Source organism: Lactuca saligna, chromosome 4, assembly GCF_052625555.1.
Source record: "Lactuca saligna cultivar CGN05327 chromosome 4, ASM5262555v1, whole genome shotgun sequence".
NCBI lineage: Eukaryota > Viridiplantae > Streptophyta > Magnoliopsida > Asterales > Asteraceae > Lactuca > Lactuca saligna.
Window position 1 is genome coordinate 72,663,180 of NC_136420.1, and position 25,465 is coordinate 72,688,644.

Consider the following 25,465-nt stretch of genomic DNA (forward strand, 5'->3'; position numbering starts at 1 on the left):
TCTCTCTCTAAAATTCGAGATTCAAGGCTATACTCTAAGCTTTTCTTCTACTTTTGGTAAGTATTAACATCCTCCATATTATTATTTCACTTCCTTCTACTCAAATCATATATTGCTTACCCAAATATCGTCATATTGGTTGTTAGCTCCTCAAATCTTCAAGCATCTCCCAAGTGTTCTTGAGTTGAACACTTCTTTTCTCCATCATACTGTTGGAATAGTGTCTAAGGCTGTAACTATATTCGGTTGTGCATGGTCCTTTTGGGTTGCCTTCACCATAGCAACTTGAAGGATGATTTGTTAAGAGAGAGTAAATATTATAAGAAATAATATTTAGCTATTTGATTAATATAAGTCATAAATTAATTGGTATTAATTTGGTGACTTAAAGAGATTAATTAAATAAGAGGGTATAAACTGTCAATTGTTTGATAGTTAAGCTTTAGACTGTAAATCCATTAGGGTTGACCTTGGACGGATTCTAGGAGCTTTAGGATAGCTCAAAATCGTCCATAGGGTTATCTATGGAATGGATTTGGATAGCCTTAAGAGAAGATTATCCAATTAGGGTTTAGGGTGAAACCCTTAAGGAGTCTACAAGTATAAATAGACCCTATGGGTGAGGGAATTCGACACACAACCTTAAGCAAGGATACTCTGGCCGAATTCCTCCCCTCTCCACTCTCCTAAATCATCTTGCTTGCTATTGGTGTTTGTAAGCCATTAGAGGAGTAACAATTGTGACTCTAGAAGCTCCAAGACAAGAAGATCAACAAGGAACTCAAAGGTATGATTCTAGATCTGTTTTAATGTTGTTGTTTAACCTAATTAGCCATTAGAAGTCTTGGATTCAAAAGCATGTTTATTAGAAAGCCTAGATCCAAGCAATAGGGTTTTGCATGCGCACATAGGAAAGTTCTTATGGCTAAAACCCAACAGTGGTATCAGAGACTAGATTGGTTTTCTTTAAATTGTTGCTTGAATAACTGAAACAAACCTGCAAAATTCGAATTTTTGGGTTTTGAGTCACTGACTCGTCGAGTTCCAAGGTGGACTCGTCGAGTAGGCCTGACTCGGCGAGTCCCTTTGTGCACTCGGCGAGTCCAAGCGTCAGGAAGGGCCAAATTCGGGATTTCTTTGTGTTTATCTTATCCAAACTTTCCATAAACTAATTAGATCAATATGAATCCGTTTTCTTGATAAATATAAGTGTTATCTTGATCTAGTTAAAGGTAATTATCAACTAATTAAATATTTAGTTTCCTTATATGATAATTAATTAATTATTTTGATTATTTTTGGTAATTATCTTCAAAGAAATCAAAGATAAATCAAATAAAGATAATTAAGATATTAATTGTTAATTGAAATTATTTGTTATTTGATCCTCCATGTTTTAAATGTTTAAAACCTACCCTATAGTTTTGAAATTTATATTTGTGATTAAAAGTTCTAATTTAGACAACTTAAATTTCAATCCCTAGATTTTAAAAGTTTAAAATACAACCCTATACTAATATGATATTCATAGTATAATATATATATGTATAACTAAATGCTAGTCTTACCGTTAGTAGGCCTCATTCACGAAGCCGATCTATAAGGTGGGTATAAGGTTGCGGCCTATAAAATGGCGCTTAATGGGTGTACACTCACACCCACCGCTCGCTTGATTGGTGGAGGGTCGTTAGCCGAACGGGTAGGATAGGGCAACCTCATCCTCTCATTAAAAGTATAATAAGAAATACGAAGTAACTAAACCTCTTTTTTAAAATTTCCCAATCTTAGTTACTTTAGGAAAAGTGAATTGATGCAATCCCATGAAATTACACTTTGCACCTTGCTAAGATGTTAGTGGAGCGTGTGTGGTTTACCGGCACACTAATTGGTTCTAAGCGAAGGTGGCAAAGGGTGATTCATTGTTTATCATAGTTCGATGGAGCGTGTGTGGTTTACCGGCACATCGAATAGGTGATCGTAACAATGAAGGCACCATGTAAATTTGCATGGTAATTCACACCCGCTTTGTGATCCTCGGCATCCCAGTCACAAACAAGAGGGGCATATCGAGATTTAAACATGCCATTGAATAGTTCAATGAATCTCATCCGAACCTAGGAATTCTCAAAACACTTAGGACCAAAAGTTTAAGTTTTGTGATGGAGAATTAGTGAATCGTCATTCACTTACCTTTAATTTATTTGCATGTTGGACTACGGCATCCCTTTTCTAGTATGTAAATGTTATTGTTGGATCCTAGCCCTAATTTTTCTTATTGGGTGATAACTAGGGATTCTTGTTCTAATCTATCTTTGTCCTTTCTATAGATGTCAAACGCAAACAACGCTGCTGCTAGTTCTTTCACGTTGATGAGCCTTTGCCAAAAGGTCACCTTCGATGGAACGAACTTTGGCGAATGGATAAGATACATTCGCACCATTGCTCGCTATGAGGATAAAGAGTATGTCCTCGATGAGAAGCTCGAGAAAATCAACCCCGAAATTGCTACTCCCGCTGAAATCACCGCCTTTGAAACTCATGAGCGAGATGCGACGAAAGTACATTGCATCATGATCGCCACCATGAACTCCGAATTCCAAAAGTCCTACGAGGACATGTATCCATACGAAATGCATCAAGACTTGTTGGAGAGGTACCACCAAAACGCGAGACAAGAGCGTTACGAGATCTTCACTAACATGATTTCCGCCAAGATGGGTCATGGAGAATCTCTTACCGTGCACTTGCAAAAGATGCAAAGGTATGTCGACCGCCTTCGCAAGTTAAATGTTGACTTCGGCGAAGACTTGGCGATCGATATGGTGCTTCACTCTTTGCCTCCGATGTACAATCAATTTAGGATGACCTACCACATGAACAAAGAGGAGGTCACTGTAAGTAAACTCCAAGGTCTCTTGAGGGTTGCTGAGAGCAATTTCAAGGACAAGTCTGTTGCACCAACTCCCAATCCGTCTGCTGCTCCTGTCTTGGCTATTGGTCAAGGGAAGGGAAAGAAGAGGAAAGCTTCTTCAAATAACTATCGAAAGGTGAAAGCCCGAGATGGTTCCTCTTCTAGTGGGACCAAAGTTGATCCCTCTAAGCCCTGCTCTAACCCGAAGGAGGCAGAGTGCCACCACTGCCACAAGATAGGACATTGGAAGCGAAGCTGCCCGGACTACCTGCAAGCCATCAAGGAAGGAAAGATCAAGCCATCTTTCGCAGGTATATATGCAATCAAATCTAACGATTCTAATCATGCTATTTCTTGGGTTCTTGACACCGGTTGTGGTTATCACATTTGTTCTAATGTGCAGGGACTAAGAAGAAGTAGGGATGTGGAGCAAGGAAGGATCAATCTAATCATGGGGAACAGAAGATCGTCGCCTGTGACCAAGATTGGAGTGTATTCTTTAGTGCTTAAGAATAGTTTAGTTTTAGATTTGAACAATTGTTGCTATTCGCCAGAAATGGCTAGAAACATCATTTCATTTCATGGTTTATATAGACAAGGTTTTAGATTTTCTTTTAATAATGAGAATGGTTCTATTTTGGCTTATCTAAATGGTGTCTTTTACTTTGAAGCTATACCATGTAATGGAATATATGAAACTGTTATGATTGTTGATAACTTAGGAAATGATGTTTTGAATATTGATTCTTCCACTAGTATGGATAAAGCATCCTTGTGGCATTGTCGTCTTGGACATGTCAACAAGAAACGCATAGCCCAACTCCAAAAGGATGGAGTGTTGGAGTCATTCGACCTTAGGGAAGATGACACATGCGAGTCTTGTTTGCTTGGAAAGATGACTAAGTCACCCTTCACGAGCACTTGTGAGAGGGGTGAGGGACTATTAGACCTAATACATACCGATGTATGTGGACCTTTTAGATCAACCACGAAGGATGGGAACCGCTTCTATGTGACCTTTACCGATGATTATAGTAGATATGGGTATATCTATTTAATCAAGCAAAAGTTAGAAACCTTTGAAAAGTTCAAAGAGTTCAAGAATGAAGTGGAGAATCAATTGGGCAGGAAAATCAAGATGCTTCGATCCGATCGAGGAGGAGAGTACCTAAGTCTTGAATTCCACGATTATCTCAAGGAGTGTGGAATAGTTTCGCAATTGACGCCTCCTAGGACACCGCAGTTGAATGGTGTGGCAGAAAGGCGTAATCGAACCTTATTGGATATGGTTCGCTCTATGATGAGTCGTGCTTCACTACCTATCTTCTTTTGGGGGTATGCCTTAGAAACTGCCGCCCATATCCTTAACCGAGTCCCTACCAAGAAGGTTGCCAAAACACCTTACGAGATGTGGACGGGGAAAGCTCCCTCGTTGGCACATATCAAGGTTTGGGGTTGCGAGGCTTTCGTAAGACGAGATACTCACGACAAGCTTGAACCTCGAAGTGAGCGATGTATTTTCATCGGCTACCCGCAAACTTCCTTTAGATATCTCTTCTATAGACCGAAAGATAATGTTATCTTTGTTGCGAGGAGAGGAGTTTTCCGAGAGCGAGAACTCATAAGCCAAAGAGACAGTGGGAGGCAAATCGAACTTGAAGAGATTCAAGAATCGATAGATGAAGGAACCTCTACCGCTGGTATTCAACCTGAGGAGGAAACTCCGGTTGAACCGATTGACGAATCCTTACCTCTTAGACGTTCCGATAGAGTTAGAGTTCAACCCCAGTTTTATGGTTTTCATATTACTACCGAAGGGGACACATATATTAGTGATGGTACACTAGTAAATCTTGATGAACCTAATAGCTATAAGGAAGCCATGGCAGGCCCGGAGTCTGCGAAATGGAAAGAGGCGATGGATAGCGAGATCCAATCCATGTACGATAACCAAGTTTGGAATTTGGTTGATTACGTGCCCGAACGTAAGACCGTAGGGTGCAAGTGGATCTTCAAGAAGAAGACCGACGTGGATGGGAACGTACACACATACAAAGCGCGATTGGTTGCGAAGGGCTTTACTCAAACTCCCGGAGTTGACTATGATGAGACCTTCTCACCAGTTGCGAAGATTAAATCTATTAGAGTGATGCTAGCGATTGCCGCATTTCATGATTATGAGATTTGGCAAATGGATGTCAAGACCGCTTTCCTTAACGGAAAGTTGGCTGAGGATGTTTACATGGCTCAGCCAGAGGGGTTTGTGGATCCGAAGCATCCGAATAGAGTGTGTAAGCTTGAGAAGTCCATTTATGGACTTAAGCAAGCGTCTCGCAGATGGAATCTTTGCTTCAATGAGAAAGTCAAAGAGCTTGGATTTGTACGAAGCGAAGACGAATCTTGTGTATATGTCAAAGCCAGTGGGAGTGTAGTAAGCTTCCTCGTTCTATATGTCGATGACATATTACTCATAGGAAACGACATCCCAACTCTGCAGGAGGTTAAGTCCTGGCTCGGGAAGTGCTTCGCTATGAAGGACCTCGGAGAGGCTTCTTACATTTTGGGAATAAGGATAGTAAGAGAAAGAAGTAAGAGACTAATTGGACTTAGTCAGAATACTTACTTAGAGAAGGTACTAAAACGTTTTAGTATGGAAAACTCAAAGAAGGGAGAACTACCGATACAAGGAAATGCCAAGTTGAGTAAGACTCAAAGTCCGAGTACCGAAGCTGAGATAGCAGAAATGAGCCGAGTACCATACGCTTCCGCAGTTGGCTCAATCATGTACGCTATGACTTGTACTCGCCCTGATGTAGCCTTCGCTTTGAGCATGGTTAGCAGATATCAAGGGAACCCTGGCAAAGAACATTGGATTGCGGTGAAGAACATCCTTAAGTACCTTCGGAGGACGAAAGAATGGTTCTTAGTCCTTGGAGGGAGTGATGACTTGAAGGTGCGAGAGTATAGTGATGCCAGCTTTCAAACCGACAGGGACAACTACCGTTCGCAGTCGGGCTGGGTTTTTACCCTAAATAGAGGAGCAGTAACATGGAAAAGTTCCAAGCAGGAAACCGTAGCTGATTCAACGTGCGAATCAGAGTACATCACAGCAAGCGAAGCGTCGAAGGAGGCAATATGGCTAAAGAACTTCATTGGTGATCTTGGAGTTGTACCGGCCATAAAGGAGCCCATGGAGATTTTCTGTGATAACGAAGGTGCGGTTGCCTTGACCAAGGAACCGAGGGATCATGGTAGATCTCGACATATCGACAGAAAATATCACTTCATTAGACATCGTGTAGAAGAAGGACAACTCGTAGTGAAGAGGATATCATCAGAAGATAACCCAGCAGATCCGCTTACGAAGGGACTGAGTAGGGTTAAGCACTTGCAGCATGCTAGGAGTATTGGGCTGAAGGATGATATTAGTATAGATTAGATAGTATTAGAAACGTATAATAGATAAATGTAATTAACATTTGATGATTAAATAAAGGAGTTTTATTTATGAGTGAAGTTACTATCACATGTTAGTTGTTTAACTATTGTTTCACTTTGCATGTTTTGACTTCCAGAATAATTAAGTTTATTAGGAATAATCGAATTATTCAAATGGTCCACAATCGTTCATATGTTGGGAGTAGATATGAATGAAGATTGTCATGAATTGGTGTGTAGGATGTCTAAATGGTGTTAGACATAGCAAGGGTTGCTGCAATGTTCATGAGTGCTTATGAACTGGTTTTGAGCATTGGAATAAACCCGCGCTTGCTGGAATCACCTTATGGAATACGATATAAAAGGTGATCGCGAGACGATAATATCATATGGTCTTAAAACCTAGATATATGGTTTATTATTTGTTAATTGATTGTGCATTGATAATGCGAAAACGCATCAGTAACTTGATGTTATAAAACGCATTGTTGTGTATAGTTGGTTAATGAATAAGTAAATGCATATAAGTCGAAGTTTATCTGTAAATTTTATCCTAAGAGGATAGAAGAGATATCTTGGCCACTCGATGATTTGATTTGACTTATGTGCCGGGCCCGGTCAGAACTGAATTGATGTGTTCGATTAAGTTCTATGTCAAATAAATCGAAGATCGAGAAATCTAAATGCTAGACTAACCATTCCATAGGATTGTCAGCATGATATCTAACAGAGGACTGTACGATCCCTTATCTAAAGGAAAAGATTGATTAGATCAGAGTTGACAGCGTCTTTGAGAGCTACGATTGCAAACCGTATTATACTTGTATAGTTACTAGACTTATCCAAGTGGGAGACTGTTGGAATAGTGTCTAAGGCTGTAACTATATTCGGTTGTGCATGGTCCTTTTGGGTTGCCTTCACCATAGCAACTTGAAGGATGATTTGTTAAGAGAGAGTAAATATTATAAGAAATAATATTTAGCTATTTGATTAATATAAGTCATAAATTAATTGGTATTAATTTGGTGACTTAAAGAGATTAATTAAATAAGAGGGTATAAACTGTCAATTGTTTGATAGTTAAGCTTTAGACTGTAAATCTATTAGGGTTGACCTTGGACGGATTCTAGGAGCTTTAGGATAGCTCAAAATCGTCCATAGGGTTATCTATGGAATGGATTTGGATAGCCTTAAGAGAAGATTATCCAATTAGGGTTTAGGGTGAAACCCTTAAGGAGTCTACAAGTATAAATAGACCCTATGGGTGAGGGAATTCGACACACAACCTTAAGCAAGGATACTCTGGCCGAATTCCTCCCCTCTCCACTCTCCTAAATCATCTTGCTTGCTATTGGTGTTTGTAAGCCATTAGAGGAGTGACAATTGTGACTCTAGAAGCTCCAAGACAAGAAGATCAACAAGGAACTCAAAGGTATGATTCTAGATCTGTTTTAATGTTGTTGTTTAACCTAATTAGCCATTAGAAGTCTTGGATTCAAAAGCATGTTTATTAGAAAGCCTAGATCCAAGCAATAGGGTTTTGCATGCGCACATAGGAAAGTTCTTATGGCTAAAACCCAACACATACATCTACTGAAATCACTAAAGGTGAGTTCATACCCATGTATTTTCATGTTTTCTAAAGTTTTAAGGTGGGGGGGGAATACAAGTTAAAACACCAAGAACATAACTAAACTTTTCTAACAGCCTTCATAAGAAAAGTTCAACTCCATTCACAGACTGTTTTGGGAAACTTAAACATTTTTTTTTTAAAAATGTTTTAGGTGTAAGTAGTTCCAGTTATTACCTTTAAAATGACTACTTGCACATCTCCATAATATTTTTCTACAATTTATGGTGATTTTTACAAAACTGCCTATCATTTCAAACACCAATCCGGACCAGTCTGTGATTATGGACTTTTTCACCCATGTTGGAGGTCATTAAAAATCGTGATAAAAATTATGAGTAAACTAGATACACTTTGGGAACTCTCAAAGTTTACGGATTTAGTTTTTGACTTCGTATGATTTTTCTATGACATTTCTAAAACAGCGCAGAAAGCTTAAAATTAGTTAACAACATATAACTTTCATAACACTTTGTATTATGTTGAGCAAAGTGTATAACAATAAGTTCTAAATATTGAATGTGTTTCCTTGTTAGTTTATCATCATAAACTGAAACTTAGTCATTCATGATAAGATTATTCATTCATTTAGAACACGAATACTAAGCTATAATAAGCATAATTTATGGATTCATAACACTAATGCATTTTCATAAAAGAGCTCTTATACATTACAAACGTTTTGGATAAACTATAATAGATATAGTTTATGTATCATTTACTTCTCAAACTTATTTACCAAAGGTTTTCATTTTATTTCACGTAAATCTGTTAATGAATAAATTTGTGAGTTATTTGCTTCGGGTTACTTCCAAAGTAACCAATTCAAAAAGTCCTGTAAATTGTAACCAGAGTCTCTTGTAGGGAGAACGTGATAGCTGTGTATAGATCTATATTGGGTTTGAAAAACCCACACCAGAGCTGCTTGCAACAGCTAGACCGATAGGTCTGTGGTGACAAATGTCATTTAACGGTGACGCCTGAAGAACATCGCATTACGAGGCCCTTTAAGTCAAGTATGGTTATGATAGCTCACATGTGGTATTAAAAAATCATAAGATTTACGGGTTCTAACTTCAAATTAGTGAGTTGTGTCGATTTAGCTCACTGCAATTAGTTTAAGTATGGAAAAATACTTGTACGTCTTCATATCAAAAAGGGTTTTATGTCGATTTAAAATCACTTTTTATATCAATAATTACAGATATTGCTGTATATTTTAAGTCTTGGCATTTAAGGCTACACACCATTGATTACGGAAGTTTTCTCAAATCAGAAAGGGTTTTTACGCAAAATTTGAAACCACTTTTATATCTTTAAGTATGACAAATACTTGTTCCTTTTCGGTCCAGGTATTTAGGACCACATAACACATAACTTTTATAAGGAAAATATTGGATTTTCTTGGTAACATACATCTCTTTACTGTAACAGCCTGGAATTTTCAGGTATTTATTTTGGATTTATTTATGGAAATTGTGAGTGGACTCGGCGAGTTGGAGCCCAGACTCGCCGAGTAGGATCGCGGATTTGGGCACGGGTTCGCGTCCGGACTCGACGAGTCCAAGAGTGGACTCGGCGAGTCCACGCTGTGTGGTGAAACCCTAATTTCCGAGGTTTGCAGCCTATTTAAAGGGCCTTATGGCCGTCATTCGTGCTCACCCAACCCTTAGAGATAAACCCTTGTGTGCTTGAACGTTTTGAGAGATAAAGGAAGCATTCTTGACCCTTGTGTGTGTCATTTAGCAAAGAAGGAGAAGATTCTAAGCAAGAGGAAGCAAAGGAGGTTGCTATTATGTGGATTTGAAGCTTAGATCATCAATCTAGAGGTATGATTTCAGATTACTTTCTGTTTTATGACGAATAATGGGATCTAGGGTTTCTTATGGACATTTATGGGATGACTTGATGCCAAATAGTTCCCTTCTTGTGTTGAGACTATGGATCTGGATCCATAGAGGTCCAGAGAGCCTCATTCTTCAAGCTTTATGTATAGCAATGGAGTTTATGACCTTGGGTTGTAGTATTTGAGACAAAAACATCATTTATGGTCATATAGAGATTGTATGTGCATCAAGATAGTGACTTTACGTGCTAAATATGCTTGGAAGGACTGGATCTATGGGTTAATGGACTGGATCTGACCTTATGAGCAAGTTTGAGTCATTGCATGGCACGGACTCGCCGAGTCCGAAGAACAGAGTCGGCGAGTAGTATGAATGTTGCCCGACCACACTGCGAGTGGTCTTGCCGAGTTGGGGAGGGTTGACTCAATGAGTCAGGGGGAAATCTGAGTGGACAGGTGGACTGAGTCAAGCTGGACTCGCCAAGTTGTTCTTGAGACTCGGCGAGTTGAGTCGTGGTGGCCCCACGACTCATGCCAGGTGGAACTCGTCCAGTTAGGAGGATACTCCACGTGTCAAGGGAGGATTTCAGGGAAATCAGTGTATACGCTCAGACTCGCCGAGTCGCTATTGTGCACTCGCCGAGTCCGGTCAAAGTTGACCGTTGACCGTTGACCTAAGTTGACTTGTTAAAGAGTAGTCAACCTTAGTTGGGAAAGTGTTAATTAGAGATGTATTGTGATATAGGAGGACTTTAGCTCGGGGGATTGAGCACTAGTGATTTCAGGATTCACGACTTACCGAGACGCGAGGTGAGTCTTCTCACTATACTTTACCTTGAGTAGGTAACCAGAGTATGTGATAGAGTGTTTGTATGCTATGTATGTTATGTGTTGTACTGCATTATTTCTATGTGATTTATGTTGTGCATGTTTACAGAGTTAGAACCTGAGGGTTCACAGAGTTTGGGTGCACGGACCCACAGAGTTATAGAATCGAGTGGCTAATATGTGTTATATATGGTATTTTGGGGAACTCACTAAGCTTTGTGCTTACAGTGTTTGATGTTATTGTTTCAGGTACTAGTGACGACCGCGGGAAGGTGCCGTCTTGATCCGTACACACACACACACACGAAGTTTATACATTTGTGATCTTGGGATTTTGTATTTACTTGAATTGGATAATTAATATGGTTGTTTTATTAATATTAAATGAATTATGTTTTACGAAAATTTGAAAAAATTTGTTTTGAAATTTACGGTGTTACATTTACAAAGATCGGTTTTCAAACTCTTACTGTCAAAAGCTTACGAACTCACCAACATTTGTGTTGACACTTTTCAAAACTACTTGTATTCTCAGGAAATTTAGTGAAACAGGAAATCAACAACATTTTGAGGATGGGATGATAATCGTCAAACAGTTCATTTTGTATCATAATGTAATTGATTTGAATCATGTAAACATATACTTTGATGTAACTTTTTCAATTATATTTATGATGGTTGTATTTACTTTGAGCACTATTATACTCGTTGTTGTGATACTCTACATGAAATCCTTTACCCCCAGACGTTTCCACCATCCTTGGTTTGGGGGTGTGACAACTTAAGGACTTTATCAAGCAGATTGAACTTCAACTATGAAGTCTAGTCTGAAATGTTCGTAATGATAGTGGTTCAGAGTTAAAAAACCAAGTGTTTGAAGATTTCCTGACTGAAAAAGGAGTTGTTCATAACTTCTTAGCTCCTTACACTCCTCAGTAGAATGGAGTTGTTGAAAGACGAAACAACTTGTTTCACTCAGAATCGATGACTACTCAATAAACGATTTTCCATAACTCCATATAAGATATTGAATAAACGAAAACCTAATGTCAAGTTCTTTTATGTATTTGGTTCCAGGTGTTTTATCTTCAATTCTAAGGAGCAAGATACTGAATTTGATGTAAATGCTGATGAAGGAATATTTTGGGCTATTCTTTGACTTCTAAGGCATATCGGGTTCTCAACAAGAAATACAAACATATTGAATAAACCTATTATGTCACGTTCGATGATAACTTTTTAAAGAAGTATCAGACATTCGAACGTCAATCTAAGGAGATCTTTCCCATGACAAATATGATGACGATTCCTCTATCAAACCTCTACGAAGAATTCATGAACTTGTTTGACAAGCTAGAAAATGTGATCTCTTCAGAATCAAAAGCAGCAAATAACAAAGAAGATGAACTCAAGAAGATTATTGATGATTATACGAATGATCTTGGAAACGAACTCCCTAGTCCAAAGGCCTCTAAGAATCAACCATCGCCACAAGCTATGAATGCTCCTGTTTAGGGGGAGGATGCAGATCCTGAAGTTAGCTTAGAACCACCATTCCAGGGGGAGGATTTAACTCCTCCAAAAAACCATGAAAGTCCAATCTAGGGGGAACATCATATTCTGAATGATGAGCAACATCCATCATTCGAGGGGGAGAATGAGAATGACAATAATGATTCGGATGCTCAGTTGGAGTTTGAGGACGTGAATGTAGAATTGCATCCATCCTATGATCCAAACTATCCTCCTCTAACCAAATGGACTGAGGATCATCCTAAAACACAAGTAATCAGAGAAGCATCTTCAGGAGTTCATACGATAGCACAACAAAAGGCTAAGCAGACTGTATTATTCTCCAAGATGGAATTTTGCATGTCTAAGATTGCTCTTGATCATTCTGATTAGGTGCAAGCAATGAAGGAGGAGCTCAATGAGTTTGAGCATAAAAATGTTTAGAGACTCATTCCAACTCCAAAGGATGTGTTGGTTGTAGGACTAAAATGGGTGTTTTGAAATAAGTTTGATAAACAAGGTAATGTAATCAGAAACAAAGCTTGATTAGTCGTAAAAGGCTATTCTCAAGAGGATGGAATATAATACGAAGAAAATTTCGCACCAGTAGCATGGTTGGAGTCTGTTCGCATCTTGCTAGCATATGCAACTCATAAGAACTTTGAAGTCTATCAAATGGATGTCAAGTATGCTTTTATGAACAAGGTACTAGAAGAAATTGTCTATGTGGAACAGCCAACCGGGTTCGTAAACTTGAAATATCAAAAATACTGCTATATTCTGGATAAGGCTGTTTACGGTCTAAAGCAAGCTTCCCGAGAAGGTATGAAACTCTAACTCGATTTTTAAAACAATCTAAGTTTAAACGAGGCTCGGTCCACCCAACCTTCTTTCACAAGAAAGATGGTGACCATCTGATGATAGTCCAAATTTACGTTGATGATATCATTTTCGGATCTACTAATCCTAGATTAACTACTGAATTTCGAAAATTGATGGAAACTAAGTTTGATATGATCTCAATGGGCCCGATTAACTTTTTCTTTAGATTGAATATTAGATAGAGTCAAAAGGGAATATTCATCAATCAAGAAGCTTATACGAAGACATTACTTGCCAAGTTCGGAATGGTGGGAAATTCGAAGTTAAAGATTTTAATGGCATTCAGAACGAAACTTACAACATCATTGGACAAACCGGCTACTGATATGACTCTCTATCGACAAATGATATGATCATTAATGTATCTAACAACAAGTCTTCCAGACATTATGTTTTTAGTTTGCTACTGTGCTAGGTTTCAGGCATATCCTCGCGAACCCTACATGAATGCAGTTAAGAATATCTTCCGATACTTGAAACGAACTACCTCGCTCGGAATTTGGTACCCTTCGAATTCACGGTTCTTTGTGTAAGCATTCTATGACATTGATCTTGGTGGTTGTGGTCTTGATCTTAAATGTACAATTGGGGGATGTCAATCTCTTGATGGCAAACTAGTTAGTTGGCAATCAAAGAAACAAACATGTGTATCCGTTTTGACTATTGAAGCTGAGTATATCGCAGCTGCTTCTTATACACCTCAAGAAATTTGGATGAAAGTCAGCTAAGGGATTATGGGATTAATATGAAGAGAATCCATTTATATTGTAATTCCGAAAGTGCAATTTGCATTTGCCACAACCCAATGCAACATTCCAAAACTGAACGCATTGTACTGATGTATGATTTTAAAAAAAGATCATGTTGAGGATAGCATTGTTGAAATTCACTTTGTAAGTTTTGCTGATCAAATGGCTAATATCTTTAGGAGATGCTTACCTGAACTAACTTTCAATCAAATTCTTCAAGGCTTTGGAATGATAGAAGTGGAATTAGTTCCTAAACCATCTTCATAATCGAAATGAATTTCCTAAGTTCTGAACCGGTGTGAACCCTTGAAGGTATTCGTAAGTCACTGTTCACAATACGAACCGGTCTAAGCACTCACAATGGCTTGGATTCCACTATTCATCTAACATTCGGAGCATCTTATATCCTTTGTATATTATGTACTAGGTGTGAGACCCATGTAATACATGAGTTTATTGAAATAAAAATTAAATATGAAATTTTAACAATTTGAGAAGTTTGAATTTATAAGAATAATGAGAAAAAAATTTAATTATTAAAGTTAATGAGGCTTTAATACATTGAACACATTACATATATAAAGACTTTCTAATTAATACCTTATATATATATATATATATATATATATATATATATATATATATATATATATATATATTACATTACATTACATATTAAATGTGGAATTTTAATTTAATAAAATGAAAAATACAATAAAATGACAAGTGGAAAATAAAAATTTTCTAAAATTCTAAAAAATGACATGTGTCCAAATAAAGGAGAAGATGACATGTGACAAAAATATTTTTATTTATTAAGGAGGATTTTCGTTATTTTATTTTCTGTCTTTATTTCTTTTTCAGAAAAATATCAAAATACAAAAATATTTTCGGGCTTTAATCTCTTTTTCAAGAAAATCCAAAATGCAAATTATTTTCTGTCTTGTTTATGTTTTTATCTTTTTCAGAAAATTACAAATTCCAAAAATATTTTCTATATTTGTATGTTTCTTTTCAAATTTGCTTTTAGGTACTAATTCATCACATCAATTCGGAACAATGGGACAGGTGCATAACTCCGATTCTATGTAATAACTAAGCGTCCCTAGAAGCATGTTGTTGCATGTTGACCAAAGCCTCTGAGACTCTATGTTGTAACCTAAATGAAACTTTCACTCCAAATGTTTCTTCCCAATCAAGCAAATATTCACATAAGTCGTTGAGCTACCATACTCTTCTCATATTGAGTTAAGAGGTGACTGATTAGTCATCCGTAATATAGCAGAGGTACATTTTCTCTTCGGAACCACCTAATATATTGTCCATTATCATTCGTTTTCACATTCATAACCCCTGAGCCTCTCAGAAATTACCACTGAGGTTTATGGTGACACAACATCTGTGTTTATGATCTTAAACTCGTTATGACCACGAATTGAGTGAAACCTAAAATACGAAACTAGTTTCTGAATTGACAGTGAACAATTACAATGTTCTAGACTTTTTACCATGGAATTGACGGAATTTAACCCTCATGGTTTGTACCTTGAAACCTCAAATATTTATTTTTGCGAGATCTTAATGGAATGTTCTCGGCCTAATACATTTCTTCCCAAAAGATCCAGTTTTTATTTTTCTTGAGATTTCTATTGTGTCTAGCCACTTAAATATATAAGAAGCATACTTGTTTTTATGGCTACATTGTTCATACAACTACTTCTTCCAAACGTTTGGGCTTATGGTAAGTTTCAGAATTTTGTTGAATATGAAGCCACCCAACGAGCCTAATGAAAAGAAGCCTTTCAATATTTCTCAGCAAATAGATGATCGTAATTCAATGTGATACCACACATACACTTCCAAGTCTCTCTTAACTCTGCAGGAAGAGATCGTTGCCTGGGATCCATCTAATCTTTTTGTTAATTTTATATTGACATCACCGAATCCCAGATATATTTTGTTTTAATTCTTTATCTTTGGCACACTCTTGCATGAAAATCCTCATGATTTTCTAAAGTATGGTTCTTAATTCTGATTGGTTAATTTCGACTTCGAGAACAGGTTCTGATGCATGATGGTGAATTACGAATGTTGTTGTACTCCAAACGTGCTAACTAAAATGGCACCATTTAAGGAATACGATTTCAAAATTAGGCGTGTGCTTTCCTGACATCATGCTTTGTCAGTTATGTCGCGTGACATCATGCTTATCAGTCACAGTTTTTCAGACGACTTTTCCAGGAATTGAAACGACTTACAAATTGCTTTCTCTCTCCAGCCATACTATATATAAGGAAAATATGACGTTTGATTTTCTCACTGCTCTCTTAATCTCTAAAGCAAAATTCTGGATTGTTCATCTTCTTCTTAATTTCATCAATTGTGACTTCTTTTGAAACTCCATCTATGGGAGATCAAACCACTTCATCAAGGCTTTCAAACATTAAAGCTAACCAGAATCTTATCTTGGATCTCGATTTCGCCAAATACCCTGCCTCTCTTCAGCCAATGGTTAAATGTCTTTATCGTTCTCCTTTGGCTACTGCTCTAACCATAGCAGAGAATGTCCATTTGTTTAATCTATCCAAGGTATTCTTCACTACGTGCTATCAAAAAGGTGAGTCTGTAATTAATTTTGAAATCGATTCGCATAAGACCACAATTTCCAAGTCCCGATTCAGTCGGCTGCAAGGGATTTCACAGGCCAGAGATCTAGTTGAACCAGATTCCATCTCTTCATCTACCATTCTAGAGATATTTTACCAAATGGGTTATATGGGAAATATTTCCATCTTAACCAAGTTCAAGAAGTCAAATCTTCCTTCAATATGGAATGGCCTTTTTACCATTCTCTTCAAAAGCTTTTCAGATAGGGTCACAGGCTCCGACAACGCAAGTATGCTTTTCTGCACTATTATCTATGCATTATATCACGTAATCAATCTCGATTTTGGTTCCATCCTTAGGCAACAACTGGTTCAGAGTACTATTTCCACAACCAGACACTCCGAGATCTCAAGTGCTTGATTCTGGTTTGTCGTTGTCCACCGAGCTATCAATCGACTCAACATTCCAGTGATCGAGGGAAGTATCATCATAACTATTCTGATTTTACACACAATGAACTTTATCGTATCTGATCCCTCGAAGTTCGAGTTTATTGGTTCACTTCCAGAAGGGATGCTCAACTATATTCCTGCTACCAATGAGCTTATCAATGAGTATAAGAAGAAACCAACATCTGGTCCTTTCCTTTAACTCCTGAAATGCGAAGGGAGTTGGAAGAAGCAAATAAGCCTAAGAAGGGAGGTAAGAGAAAGGCAAAGGTTGGTCCCACCGAGCCAGTCCCAACTCCAAAGAAGAAGGTCAAGAAGGCAGATCAGAATCCTAGGTCTCCTTCTCCTGTTGTTGAGAAATCTGTGGAGTCTCATAAAATATCGAATGTTCAACAAGCTGAGCAAGTCCAACATAAACCTGATGACATAGCTGCAATTTTGCAACCGATGGCTTCGAAACCGACTCCTATTAGCACCAATCCAGAGGTAACTTTTTCAATGCCTCGATCTGTTCCATTAACATAATATTTTTCCAGGGCCTTACTCCTCCATCTTCTCCGAATCACACCTCTACTCAAACCACAACTCCAATTACCATTGCTCCATGTCCAAACATCTCTGTTGGAGTTTCACAACCTCAAGATTCAGTTCCACTATCTACTCCCTTCTACACTGAATCCACAACAACTAAAACAACCACTAGTACACCGCCAGTAACTGTCAACGTATATGATACGGGGGCAGGTGTTTTTGGTGTCTCTGTTGGTCCTGATTTCTCTCCCATCTCGCCTCTAAGAATTGATGATCCTGATATGGTGTTCAGTGATGATTGGGATTTTTTCCAAGACTTCCACTACAGCCTATTCAACGTCTAACCCTTTAGTGATGATGAAGATGTTCCGATGACAAAGGGGCATATCAAAACCCTCAATGATAAGTTAGACACTATCCTTGAGACTTCTAAATCTTCGTCCAACAATTAATATTCTAATGCATCTTACAAATCTCTATTTGACACTCTCACCAAGGAGGATGCTGAGAATCTTGCTACATCGACAAAAGCCTTTGAGCACTCCGAAAATACTGTTTGCAAAACCACCCAAAAATTCAATAAACTACTACATGATGTTTAATAGTTTATGGAAGACTTTCAAACTTCTTTGGAACGAAACACAGCTGCTGCGAACAAGGCAATTACGAACCTTGGCTCTACACTCCAAACCGAGAAAAAAGTTGTTTCCGAGGTTTGCACTGGCATCCAGCAGATAATGTAGAGCTGCATACATCAATCACTTCAAACATTGAAAATCTTCAAATAGATCTTGCTACTGAGAATGTTCTCATGGATAAGCTTGCCATCAAAACTGAAAAAGTAAAAGTTGTTTCAACCCACCTCTCACATGCCGACAAGGAGATACAAGAGCTCAATTCTGAAGAAGCTGTGGTCAAAAGTGTTGTCACTGATGTTAATCAGTTTTTGCAAACTCTCATCGAGACTCGTGATATTATGCTCACAGTCTCTGTCCCACAACATTTTGCTGACAAACTTTGACCAGTATTCTCTATGCTTGATTAGATAGAAAGTGTTTCGGCATCGACTACTCTTCTGAAACAACGGGGAGAAGCAAAGAAGGCATCTGGTGAAGAAATCAAGAAACCAGCTAGTGGCTCTGATAAGCATGAACAAAAGCTGAAAACAAATGATCCGAAGGGTAATGAAGCTTCGGGATCGAAAGGTAAATAAAATTTTATTGATGATGATGATGAAGAAGAAGAAGAGCAGGAAAATGAAAAATTGAAGTGCAAGTCTCATGACACAGAGATTGATGAGAATCTGCGAATTGCCAAGGAAGCCAAAGCTCGAGAAAAGGAAGCCCGTGAAGCCCAAGTTACCATGGAAACTCAAAAGCTTCTATTTCCTTCCTGGTCTAGGAAGTATACTCAGAACTAATCCGTTGATAATCCAAATGTTGACTGGCTTGAGCCCGTGGTATCGGTTGATTTGGAGAACTCTCTGGATTCGCATCTTGATCTACCAATCACTCCGAAGGCTTTTTGGTTTCATAACATTGCAAATATTGCGAATTATCCTCTTCTGGACCATGATGTTGATGAGGCGATTTTCTCGTTCTATCTCAAGCACATGAAGCCTCGGTACCAAACTTAGAGTTCAAAGAAAATAACCGTTGTAAAGGATTTTGGGCCAATTGACACCGAAAGCTTCCTCAACACCCGTTTTAAAACTGCTTGAGGTGCTGCGAGTTCGGTCTTTGAATTTACACTTGCAGACCTGTCGTGCATTAACCCTTTTGACTGGATTTCTCTATTACTTCTCTTGCTAAAGGATGAACAAAAATATGAACCTATCGTGGTGCATCTCAAAAGGATTTTAGTCTTGTACATCCATGAAGTAACCAAAATGGATGTAGAGATAGTGGCTGTACTCCGAAAGAAACCCATTTTCAAACCTATAGAAGCTTCGTATGATATTTCCAAGATGAAGCCCGAAAGGATTAAAAAAATACAATTTGAGTATGGTTTTTCAACAGGGTGCTAGAGATGGTTCAAATGCTCAGAGATGTTTCTTCTCTCTTTTAGACAAGCATCTTTATTCCACTTCATGCTTGAGCTACATTATGGAATTAGTCGAGCAATGTAGAGAGAATGATATTGCAAGTAGAAATGCTTTGTAGATATGATCAGATGGTATATTAAAGTTCGCATCACCCTGCTCAGTCTCATGCCTAAGATCTTCAAGGTTCAGAAGCGACAACATAACTAAATAATCTTCCTTCCTTATTGACACAAAGGGGGAGATTATTGGGATATTTATGGTGTTGTGTCAATTTTGTTATGCTTTTAATTAGTCTTTATTATTTGCATAATGGGCCTGTCCATGCATCTTTATGAGCTAGGGTTAGACTATAAATATTACATACATGTATTGTATTAGGGTTGATCGTATTGTGATTCCCTACTGTGCCTTTATAGAGAAGTTCTTTATCGAGCTCTTATAAGGCATTCATTCTAATCATTCATCACAAATTCGATCATTGCTTTCATTTTTGATTTACTTTTCTGTTAAGAATCTATCGATCTATTTTTATTTGTTTCAATAGCAACAAGTTGTACGCGGGGCGTACCCAAGTGATACGGTAAGTATACTCAACTAGCAACCATTTCGGTTTTCTGATTTTGGGCCACCTTTTGACTCTAGGGTATTGGGTTCTTTTTAAGCCACCATTATTGTTCAGATGGGCCATTTTAAGGCCTTTGGCCTTTATTTAATTGAGCCCATATTGGGCCTTGAGTGTCTTTTGGATTTGGGTCATCAGCAGGCTTTATGTGCCATTAAGTTTGGGCCACAGTTAATTAGGGTAATTGAGAGGAAGGTGAAAATGGTCTTTTACCCTAGGATTCGGGAATTAAAGTCCCAAACATCGCTTATGACTCAATTATTCATTTTGGTTGTATTTGGTTGGTAAGCACATGGATTGTCTGTTCCAGTAGCCCGAGCATCTGTTGCATTTTCAGCAGACTGATGTGAATTTGCTTATTATACTGTATGACACTATGGATTGTATGTTCTTTTATTCTTTTTGACTCATGTTGCATGTGTTGTATGCTTGTATGCCTATTTTTATATGTATGTAGGGTGAAATAGTCTTGGGGGTGAAATAGACCTAGTACAACCTAGTGCTGACATATGAATTGAAATAGACTTGGGGGTGAAATAGACCCGATACAACCTTGAGCCAACGTATATGTATGTTTTGCGGTATTTTAGAAAACTCGCTAAGCTTTATGCTTACAGTTTATATTTATGATTTCGGGTATTTTCTGTTCGAAAGAGAAGGGCCCAACGTGATCACAACGTATCTACCCATGTTTCTTTAACTTTATGATTTTGGGATTATGCGTTGATAACTATTTTTACTCTGTTATACTTTTGAATGATTAAAAAAGATAAACGGTGTTTATGGTTGAATTAAAAATGAAAATTTTACCTTATAAATTTTGGGACGTTATAAGTTGCTATCAGAACCTTGGTTTTAGGTATTCGGCCACACCCCCTTCAATCAGTGCCTTGGTTTTAGGTATTTGGGCTCGATGTTACAAGTTGGTACTTGAGGTTGGCTGATTGCATGCATCACACCCCCTTCTAAAAAGATTTTTATAAAGAAAATCATCATGCCCGAATACCTAAAACTTGTGCCATGGTTTTAGGTATTTTGGAATTACTTACTTGAGGTCGGCTGATTGCAGGCATCACACACCCTTTTAAAAAGATTTTGATAAAGAAAAAGAGGGTGTGATGCATGTAATCAGCCGACCTCAAGTAAGTGATTCCTAAAATAACCATACATGTTCATTATTATATATATTATGAGAATTATATGCTAGAATATGGGTAAGAATCTACTCATGATTTCATGATTAGGAGAGATAACTTTATAGGCCTGTTGTTTGTGCTTTTAGAATTACATGCTCGTATGGATTTCAAATGATTGGGATAGAAAGGCCTTATTAGGTGATGTGTTGGTTGCTTTTCTTATACAACTAGTACAGAACTGCGCTATGGACACACAAATATTTAGTGTGACCATATGTATCACCTTTTAGCTACTTTGTCTGTTATATGACTAAAAAAGCACCAGGTTATATACACACAAATAACTAACTCATGTGATGATACTTTTATCTACTGCCTCTCATAAAAAAAGTATGACAATCTTAATCGATACTTGTGGCTAATTGTGACCTATGGTCTCAATGTTCGAGTGTGACTAATATTTGTCACATTTGATATAATTAAATGTGGTTAAAGTTTTGATTATCTATATAATGGCCACACAAACTAATTTAAATGTAATCAAAAACAGTTTCTAAATTTTTTTAGTGACCTTTGGCCACACTTTTAATAAAAAATATCACAGGTTGTTTTTCGGAAAGTGTGACCGTAGATCATTTTTGTATTAGTGAAAATTTAATATGTCCAAAACTATACACGATATCCGACATGAATGAAGTCGGAAGCTATGGATCAAGGAGTATGATGTCTCGCAAAGCAAGTTTGAGATAAAATATAATGAAATGTATGACTATTCAGAAAAATATAATATTTGAGAATGCTTAAATAGAATTTATTTACTCCTAAATACCCAAAAGATTTAACAATTTACTCAAATTCCAAACGCTAGTAATTTTTATGATTACACCTTTAAATTAAACCCGTATATGAATACCTTTTATCCTTAAAAACGATATACGGCGTTTGTTATATTTCTTCTTTGAGAATCCAATAATTTACAAAGAAAAACAAAATGCAGAAATGGTCAAGTTTTTTTGTTATTTTCTCCACCAAACCAGCCCCAATATTTGATTGAACCGACCCATTATTATAAAGTTATAGAAACAAATTAAATTGTTTCCAAAACCCATCATGACGTGTTGAACCCTTTCTTTAAAAACCTTGTTTTCTGTGAACAACCCTTCTCTTTCACCTTTCCGTCACCACTTCCAACTTCATTCCCTCTCCCAACATTCTTCAGCTCCCATCATCATCAGCTTATCCCCCACCTGAACTTTATCAACAAAATCGGTAGAACATCGGCACGAGGGTGACAGTTCTTCTCGTTAAATACGCAACCGAAACCTAATAAAAGAAAGTGGGGAAGAAGGTAAAATAACTCAATTATCATTTTATAATATCATAACTCTTGGTGTTTCTTGGTTTTCATATATTTGCTGTTGTAAAACGAAAGTGCTTGCTAAATTTGATACAAAGATCTGATCGCTGACTATTTCTTTGATTAAATCAATGTTAATAATCTTTATATACTTTTTATTTAATATCTTTATCATCATCATTTTTTTCTTGAATCACATTTCTTTTGTGTACTTAGTGGATTTTGAGTTGCAGGGATTTATGGGTTTGGAGAATTTAAGCTCATGCAAAGAGCGTTATGAAGAAATAGAAGAAAAGAGTAACAAGAAAAGTTCAGAGTCGGATCAGATTTTGGACGTAAAGTCTGATAGCTTCACAGTTGATATGGAACCTCTCTCTCATCATAGCAACAAAGATCTCACTCATAGTTCAAGAATTAACGTAAGTTAATTGCTAATGATTGTGCTTTGAGTGTTAAATGTATTAGATTTTATATTAAAGATTCATACAAATTGTTGTTGACAAATTTGGATGGGAGTGATATTAAGTTATCATCATTTTCACTTTGATACTTGTACAATCAAGTTAGGCCTTTCTCCTAACGAAGGTTTACACTTTCCGTGAACGTTAGCGGAAAAGATATTACTTTATTACTAATCATCATATAAAATCTCAATAACTAGGACACATAACATGAGGATTTGTCCTTCAAGAGTTTTTCTTTACTACTTTTTTTCCTATTATGAATTATGGAAATAATATCATTTAATTGAGAAACCCGAACCTCTTGAGTAAACAATCAAACAAGTTGACTATTGTGAAGATACATCAGAAATATAGGTATTTTCTTTGTTTAAAATTCAAAGTCCACTTGACTCTCTTTATCACAAATGAACCCTTCCTTTACGTTGAATAAATTATAGAATAAACTAATTATGAAAGTAGAAATCACGTTAAATTTTTTTTTTTTGTTTATATATTCACTTATTCCTTCCTCAAAATTTTGATACTTTGTAGATGGATAGGAGTCTATCAAGAAAAGGGTCGCAAGTAAGGGCTGAGAAGAAGATGAATTCGAATTCTCTAATGAATGATAGCAATGGAGATACAATCCCCACACCTAAAGGTCACATCCTATTAATTCCTTCATTATATTTTTTAATCAATTTCATGATTTGTCATTCACTCCTTTTAATTTGCTATAAATATAAGATGGCCAAAATGTTGTTTTGCTGCTTCGTATTCCTAAATTTTAAAAACAAATTGTGACCAAATTAGTTGAGGTTATCCATAGTAATTATCGTTGCCGAATATATGTTTGACAATTTAGGCTATATGGCACACCTAAGGGTCCCCGCTCGATATAAAAAATAATCAACATGATATATGTTAACATCACTTTGTGGACAATGAAAAAAGACAATCTGTAGCTTTGTAGCCCGAGATTTCTTATGGATTCTCACATAATTACCACGATGGAAACTATGAGAGTTAAAAGTAGACGTGTTCATGAACTTTAATTTAAAGGTAAAGAACCCACAAAAATTGGAATACATGATCACTCATCAATCATGAACTTGAATGAAAAAGAAACGCACAATAACAATATCATATTGCTTTGGTTTTAACTTTTAAATGTTGTTCACAAGTGATGGATTCAACTGAATTTATTTCCATGGAGTCTTAAAAGACTATATATCATTAAGGATAAGTATGATTGCAAAAGTGCAATTATTTTAATATATATAAATAAAAAGTGGTGGATACTAGAAAATGTCATTACTTTTTGTTTTTAGCGTTGATGAATTTGTGTGCATTGGACAGCTGCATTGATAGCGGGTACCATGCCAGAAAAGTTGATGTTAGTGAAACCGAACACTGATCATATCCTCGACCCACAACACCACCATCAAATCACCATCATGACCGGTGGCAACACCACCACCACCAAACCTACCGGAACACCACTCAAAAGCAGTCTTTTTGGGAAGAAATCAAGCAGTTTTAAGCTATCCTCCATTATCAATCCAAGAAGAATCCTCTTCTTCTTTGCTACCTTGTAAGCATAATATTAAGATCCCGTTTTGCTAAATACAAGAAACTTTGCATTGCAATGGCCTTACAAAGTGGGAATCTAAAATTTCTGTCAATCATTTATGACAGGTCAAGCATGGGAACCATCCTACTCATATGGCTCACGCTCTCCATGGCTAAGTACAATGAAGATGACAACTCGCACGCAGCAAACCAAACATAGTATCCATAGTGTTTATGAGTGGTGGATTTTTTTTCTTTTTTGTGACTTTGCTGCATTGTTTATAGAAAAGAAGAAGACAAGGATGAAGAGCACTACGACAAAGATTTGGAATCTTCTTATTAAATTAAGAGTGATGATGAATGGTGGAAGAGATATCAAGTAAAAAGCGCTAACAATGACATATTGACATGGGTCTGGATACCTTTTGTTTGGTGCCAGAAAGTGTAGTCTTTTTTTTTTTTTGTTCCTCCATGCCATTCTGTATATCCATTTCTCCTTTTTGAATTTGTAGTTTAATTCAAATACCACCAATGGTTTTTCCATGTGAGTTGGGATCGATCAGTTCATGGTATATATTTAAAGAAGTTGAAGAAAAGAAATTAAATGAAATGAAAAGACTCGTACCCGGATTTTGTATCTTGAGACCAAGAAACGGAAAATTGATCCACAAAAAAATCTTATGTGTTATGTGAATGTGCATTATTGCCACTACCAAGACATAGCAATAGAGTCGCATTCTTAAAAGGTCGGATAGATTCTGCAACATAAGTATGTTGGAAATAATAGAATTATATACAAATACAATTTAATGTGAATTTGTTAAATGCATTGAATAAATATATTAAAAATTTATTTTTATAGCCAAAATCAACTTTATTATCAATAACACAATCAAGATCTCTGACAT

General features: G+C 37.0%; 1 protein-coding gene across 2 annotated transcripts; it reads left to right on the forward strand.

The window, feature by feature from the left end:
* The first annotated feature begins 22,304 nt into the window (after positions 1-22,304).
* Positions 22,305-25,105, forward strand: LOC145042133 (uncharacterized). Of its 2 annotated transcripts, none has more exons than XM_078990512.1 (5): positions 22,305-22,533; positions 22,759-22,961; positions 23,538-23,646; positions 24,345-24,579; positions 24,684-25,105. In XM_078990512.1, exons 2-5 carry the CDS (start codon positions 22,782-22,784, stop codon positions 24,775-24,777), a joined length of 618 nt encoding a protein of 205 aa, XP_078846638.1. In that variant the 5' UTR covers positions 22,305-22,533; positions 22,759-22,781; the 3' UTR covers positions 24,778-25,105. The 2 variants fall into 2 exon arrangements, with proteins under 2 accessions (XP_078846638.1, XP_078846637.1); XM_078990511.1 differs by having other exon boundaries at positions 22,306-22,533; positions 22,776-22,961.
* The last annotated feature ends 360 nt before the right edge of the window (positions 25,106-25,465 follow it).